Source organism: Gallus gallus, chromosome 2 (assembly GCF_016699485.2).
Source record: "Gallus gallus isolate bGalGal1 chromosome 2, bGalGal1.mat.broiler.GRCg7b, whole genome shotgun sequence".
NCBI lineage: Eukaryota > Metazoa > Chordata > Aves > Galliformes > Phasianidae > Gallus > Gallus gallus.
The window spans coordinates 93,285,366-93,292,052 of record NC_052533.1 but is presented as its reverse complement, the minus strand read 5'-3'; the positions used below and the strand labels follow the sequence as shown (position 1 = coordinate 93,292,052).

General features: G+C 32.9%; 1 protein-coding gene across 6 annotated transcripts in view; it reads right to left on the bottom strand.

The window, feature by feature from the left end:
* RTTN (rotatin) overlaps positions 1–6,687 on the bottom strand; it is an 80,630-nt gene continuing 73,943 nt past the window's right edge. For all 6 annotated transcript variants that reach the window (XM_015282392.4, XM_025147287.3, NM_001256543.3 and 3 more), the window contains 5 exons: positions 5,181–5,380; positions 3,930–4,197; positions 2,662–2,765; positions 2,256–2,322; positions 1–478 (listed from right to left, as the gene is read on the bottom strand). In XM_015282392.4, coding sequence (XP_015137878.2) covers positions 396–478; positions 2,256–2,322; positions 2,662–2,765; positions 3,930–4,197; positions 5,181–5,380 — 722 coding nt within the window. In that variant the 3' untranslated portion in view covers positions 1–395. The remainder of the gene's footprint in view (positions 479–2,255; positions 2,323–2,661; positions 2,766–3,929; positions 4,198–5,180; positions 5,381–6,687) is intronic.

The window sequence follows — 6,687 nt, the reverse complement described above, 5'->3', positions numbered from 1 at the left end:
TGAATCAAACAAACAAAAAAAAGCAAAACTTTATTAAGACCAATCCAAAACAGCAATTCTAATAACTTATAGTAACAATTTCAATATATAATTTAAGAAAATTACTGTCTTTTCACATCTTTTTTCTCTGTACAGTCATTCTTGTTCATACATACTTTACATAGCAGCATCATTATAATTTCCCACTGGGGTGAGAGTACAAAAAGTCTAAGCTACATTTAATAGATCTTCTTTGGTTCAAAGCAATCAACTTCCTTTCTCAAAGACTTCATAAATTTCTTCCATAGCATGCATGCTGCTGCCATAAATCCATGAATTACAAGTGCTTTCCTTGAATTCCAGACTTCCATTGAGCAATCTGTCCAATTTCAAGATGAGAATTCATCTGATAGTCATTAACAATCAAGAAGCTGCACTACATTCTCTAAGCATTTTAAGTAGTAGGCATTTAGCTCATTTCCTTCTGGCTGTGGAGTAGCTAAAATGAAATAAAAAACAAGATTTTAACTTCTAATTGATTCTTAATAAAAAATCATATTTTCCAAAGATCAAATCAAATGCCTTGCATTTGATCCGTATCCTATTTTATGAGCATTCTGCATTATGGAGTAGAAAATTTAAAACAAATACTTAATGTTTCAAATTCTGTTGCTTTTGTGTGTGTGTGTGTGTGTGTGTGTGTGTGTGTGTGTGTGTGTGTGTTTGCTTTCCAAGACCCCACTCAGCTGTAAGAACAAAGTGAAAACTATCTTTTGAATCTGCTACGCTAGAATAAAATAATCCCTTGAGTGTTTTGGGGTTTTTTTTTGGTTTTTTTTTTTGGCCAAAACTTTCTGGGAAAAGCAAAGTGGGCAATGAAAAAGAACAAAAGACATGTTGAAAAAAATCCTCCACTTAAACTTAGAAGAACAATCTACCATTTTAGCTCCATTGTCACTGCAAATTAATTAAAGAATCACTAGGGTAGGTCAATAAAGAAACTTTATGCAGGGAAATATTGAAGACAATTTCACATGACTGTAAACTGTAACAACTACAGGTCCAAAAAGTATTTTGTAGTCATTATTTTGGTATTTAAATGTTTACTGAATTCAAAAATCAATATTTCAGACTACGACTTTCCATTCTAAAGAAGTAAATCAATAAACATGGATCAATATTATGAAGTACTAGTCTGTGAAAACCATGTATTTCTACCTTGTTGTCTAAACTTATTGATTTGAATAGTCTAAGTTTTGTTGTGCTATAAATATCAACATAAAGTTGTCTATTTATTAGCATGTTTTTAGTATATGAAAACCCTGCTTTATACTACAATTGGTGTTTGACTTAGTAAATGATGAATTTGGAACATCAGCACAATGGATTAGAGTTGACACAGTATGGGAAAAACTAAGCTATGAGCAGTTCTAGCATCTCCTGATAAAATAAAATCCTGACAAACGGTGTACAGTAAGCAGAAAGTTTGTGGTAATTCTGTTGTTCAGAATATGAAGGTAACTCTGTATTACAAGCCTCTGCACTGATAAACCTGTCTGAATACTAGTGTAGAGCAAATTAATTCAGAAGGAAAATTCACTGATTTAAATTAAGTATTTGCATGCTTTTGCAAGTGTGTGTGAGTGATGCAACAAATTACAACATACAAATCCATTATCACCTACTGAAGCTGCAGCTCCAGACTAATGCTTGAATATCATTTCAAAATGAATGCTCTTGAATTTAGCAATTTATCATAGAAAAGCTACTCAAAACTGTAGTTATCTACAGGTACTTCAGAAAACTCTCAAGCTTTCAAAAAGCCAACTAATTCATAGTACAGCGTTCTAAGACTGGCATAACCATCTGTTCTGATTCCTTCTCTATGTAACTGAATATAGTGACTTTGAGAACTCTTTAAGCAAAGTTTAAGCTAGAGGAACAACTTTTTTTTTCTAAATCATTAACACAGGAGTATAGCATGAAGCAAAATAAAACAATCTGCTGCAGACAAAATCAGACCTATTCTTGCAAACAAACCTTATCTATCACCTGTGATCCTGTATGAAATTTTTTAAGCAAATGCCATTTTACTATCTATATTTAAAAGATGCCTGGCTATAAATCATATCAGTACTCATGATTTTAGAGATGAAAGTATCCTCTCAAAACTCAGCAACAAGCCAAAATTATTCTGATAATATAAATTAGAATGCACTAGTGAGCTACTTGATTGAAAAAATACAGAATTTGAATTAGCTGAGATTAAAACTTACTTTTCACTAAAGAATACGCTTCATCTATTTTTCTCCTTATTGATGGATTCTTCAAAGTCACTTTTGCCTGAAGCATACAGAAAAAAAATACAATGACTTCATTTTTTTCCTCCACCCCGACACTTCAGCAAGCTTAACTCCCCTGCTTGTACATAGACATTGACAATAACTCAATAGAAGGTGATATTCTTGAATTTTAGAATTAGCATATGTTATCATCATACAGAGTGTATTTATATAAGCAGCATGAAATCACACAGGACAAGTTGCTTACTTTTGTTGTTCAAACCCCAATCCCAAGCACCTCTGTGATTAAAATAAGATGGAGCTGCTGATGTAGGTTTTAATTTTATTTACTTAAAAGTTGCCATGAATAAGAATATTCAAGTATTTCTCAAATACTAACCTTCTGATAGTTGTGAAGCAATGCCCAAAGTGAAGCTGCTCCAATTCTCTGAACTGCACAACTATCACTTTCCAAACAGGTAGTTAGCACTGCAATAGCTTTATCTTAAAGTAAATAAATAGAACAAATAAACAATCAAGAAAATATCAAAGCCATAATTATATCTACACTTCTCTATTTTTATCCTTGAAGTGCACATTTTAAATGATATGTATTGGTATGGTAGAGGAATTACAGAAGTTACAATATCAGATTAAATTTAAATATGCTTCCAAAGCGTTCAAAAATAAACAAAAAATGAGTACTAAAAAATAAGCAATGAGTAATAAAACATGCACATATTATGCACAGGCATCTGATATGCATAGGGACTGAGGAAGCTATGAAGCTGTTTTATTACTCTCAGGAGCCACAATTAGAGCCACATCAAGATGGAAATTAAGATGTTTTTATTTTCCATAGTAATTGCTACGTAAGTGATTTGTAACTGATGAAAAATATTTTTCTCTCCATAGCAGGTACCTTAATTTCCTAGCCTGACTGTGAAACCAGACTCAAGTAAGATTGTTCACTTAACAAAATTCACAGATAATGTATGTGAATAACGTATGCTTAATTAAGACAGCAAATCAGCATCAGGGAAAAATTGTAAAGGATGGACACTATAGAAGGCCTGCTGAGAAGTCATAAGAAAGGCAGTATTCTGTCTGCAATTAAATGAGAGAACGTGAAAAACTCTAAAAAAAAAAAACAACAAAACCGAACACAAAACTAAACAAAAAAAACAAACTAAACAAACAATAAAAAAAACAAACAAGAACAGTTCTGTCCCTGTTGTTATATTAAACATAAATGCTGTGATCGTAACTTTATCACTACCATAAACATTATCAGCACATGACAGAACACATAATAGTTTGTTTCAATAGCCAGGATTTACAGGAAATAATAAGGTTTTGTTTAAAGAGATGAAATTCCATGGTAGAAATTTCTATCAAAAAGTTCTGAAGTAAATTATTACAAACAACAGCACGTGGAATCCTTCTTGATAATTTGCTAAAAGCTATTCTGCTTTTCCTTTTGCTAAATCTTATTTTGAATGCATTTCTGCCAAAGCATCAGTTCTAAAACAGCTTCTATAAAAATCATTTTTATAAATATGCTTTTCTAAATAATATTAAGATCTCAATCAGTAACACAAATTGCACCAAAAATATGGTATCTTGGAAGACATTTTCCAATAGCTTTAATACCCTTCATGCACTTACCATTAGCTAATATCTTGGGCTTATTTGTTGGACTAAAACATATGTTATGAAGAATAAGTAGTGCTATATGTTGGCTGCTCTTGTGTTTGCATTTACACATCTCCACTATCTGGTCTAAAAACCCATTTATCTTCATAAGCATTTGCTGTCCATCTTCTCCAAAAGATATGTTCAGTAGCAGCTTTAGCCAAAGAGTACACACATTGCTAGGATTTTTATGACTTCCTTTTGGTAATGAAAGAGACAAAAAGTTCTGCAGGAAGTTACTCTGTGAGAAGGAACAAAAAAGATGTTAGGATATGTACTGTTCAATGGTTTCTTCACTGCTGTTCAGACTTTCCAAGGCATATACTTGACCAAAACCTAATATTAATGTTTTTTATACGTATATATTTATTAAAACCCAAGCAGGGATTTTTAAAAATAACAAGATATGATAAAGAATCCACATCATAGCTAAAAAGTTGCTATATGGTAAAACACATTTTCTTCTCTATTCATTTTTGTAGTATAGATAGATACATAAAAGTTGGATCAATACAATATATTTCTTTAAAGTAGAATTCACATCACTACATAAGCATTCTGGTTTGCTTTGTACTTTTTTTGCCCCCCAAATGAGCTATAAACAAATTTTAATGAATCAATGCAGTACTTGTGTAATATGTTCTTGATTCCTCATTTACGTTAACAATTGTTAAATGAATAGTATCCTTCACTTTACAGAGAGTCATGGGGAATGTATTTGCAGCAAGTTTGCAGATGACAGAAAGCTGGGAAGAGTGGCTGGTATGCCAGAGGATCATGCTGTCATTCAGAGGGAACTCAAGAAGCTGGAAAATTTGGCTGGCAAGAACCTCATAAACTTCAACAAGGAGAAATATGTGGGTACTCCCAGGACAAGCTGGGGGCCACCCAAATGGAAAGCAGCTTTGTAGACAAGGACTCACAGGTCCTGGTGGAACGTGGCAGGCATTGTGCCAGGCAGAAATGTGCCACTGCCACAAAAAAGGCTAAAAGTTACTTAGACTGCATTAGAAAAAGCATTGCCAGCAGGTCGAGGAGAAGATCCTTCCCCTCTACTGGCAAGGGACTAGATCATCTAGTCACATAAGGGTAAAGGCTGAGAAAGCTGGGACAGTTAGGCATGATCACAAGACACTCCATACTGAAGTATGAGGGTTTATTACAAAAAGCAAAATGTATACATCACATCATGAAAAAAATATGTGAAGGACATTATTTACTTACTTTCTGAATAACTCCTTTACAGTCATGAGATAGAGCAAGGTTAGAAAGAAGATCAAAGATCACGTGCTGAAGTGGGCTGTTATCATCAGATACTTGGGAAGCCAATTTCAAGATGTTATGCATTAATGAACTGCCAGCTGCACTTCGTACAGACACAAATGATGATTGTCCACCACTGGTCCAACAAAGTGAAGCACAACCTTAAGGAAATGAAACATTTACCATATAAGACAAAATATATATACATTTAAAAAAAAGAAGAAGAAATTAACTAAGGAATGGTGAACATGGTGATTTACAGAAACAGCAGCCTACTGTTCTAGCATTTAAGAGTTTATTCTATTGTTAAAAAAAAAAGTAATTGCTCTGTCTCACAAGGTCTCTCTAAAGACAGGTACACTCTAAGAAATAGTGCAGTTATCTGGCATGAGAATTCAAGGCAATCCTCTGAATCTGTTTCAGAAATCAGGTCTTTATACTTGTGAAAGTTTTAACCAGAGTACAAAGTAAAATGCTACACTACAGAACTACAAGCTCAAATTAACACATCAACAGGGAACAACTAAGTTACCAATACGTTTATGTAAAAATATGCATTTATATATTTTTATTTAGTGGTATTTGTGAGCTGTAACCATGGTTATTTATACGGCAAAAGTAAATAAAAATCAGACCATTTTTCTGTTAGAAACATCTACATGTTTTCTTTGACTGAATTAAGCAGAAGTGGATAAGTTTAGAACAGGTAAGTTTGGGTCACCTCATAAACAACAACTTTGAACAGGAAGAGAAAACATTATTAAAATCTTACTAGCAAGGATTAATACAGGCTAGAGTTACACAGGGGAGGAAGAGGATCATCAGAACTTTAAGCTTGATTTTCAGCATATCACAGAACCTTACACATTTACTGTGGCTAGCTAATACGTTCATGTATTTCTGAAGACCATTTTAAAAATAATGTATTTATGAAAAAGATATCATAGATTGATTTAAGACCTGGAGATATTAGCTTAAAAAGAGGGTGAAAACACTCAGTTGTTAATATATTCTTAAAAAGCTAACTCCTGAAGGTATTTTGATAGGGAGAAATCACTAAATACCTGTTTCTTCAAGTCACAAACAAATTGTTATCTAAGTTAATAACCTGGATATGGAATGAGCAGTGGGGATAATTACTCAGTAGAAACAGAGGATTTCCTTAACTGAAGAGGATTCTTATGAAAAGTGCACTTTTATCAATTTAGTTACTGTGACCAATATATAAATAGAAGAAATACAACATGGAGTTAAATTAGATTATTCTGTTTTCAACAAGGGCCAAAATATAAACTGTATGAAGTAGTGATAACATTGTTTTCAACAATAAAATTCCCACAGCAGTATTTCAACAGTATACTATTTAGTTTAGTAAGTGTAACCCTCAGACATGGTTTGAATTGAATGCTATTTAATCCTTTAATACAATTGTATTATTGCTAAATCCAAGCCAGTGAAACAGGATTTG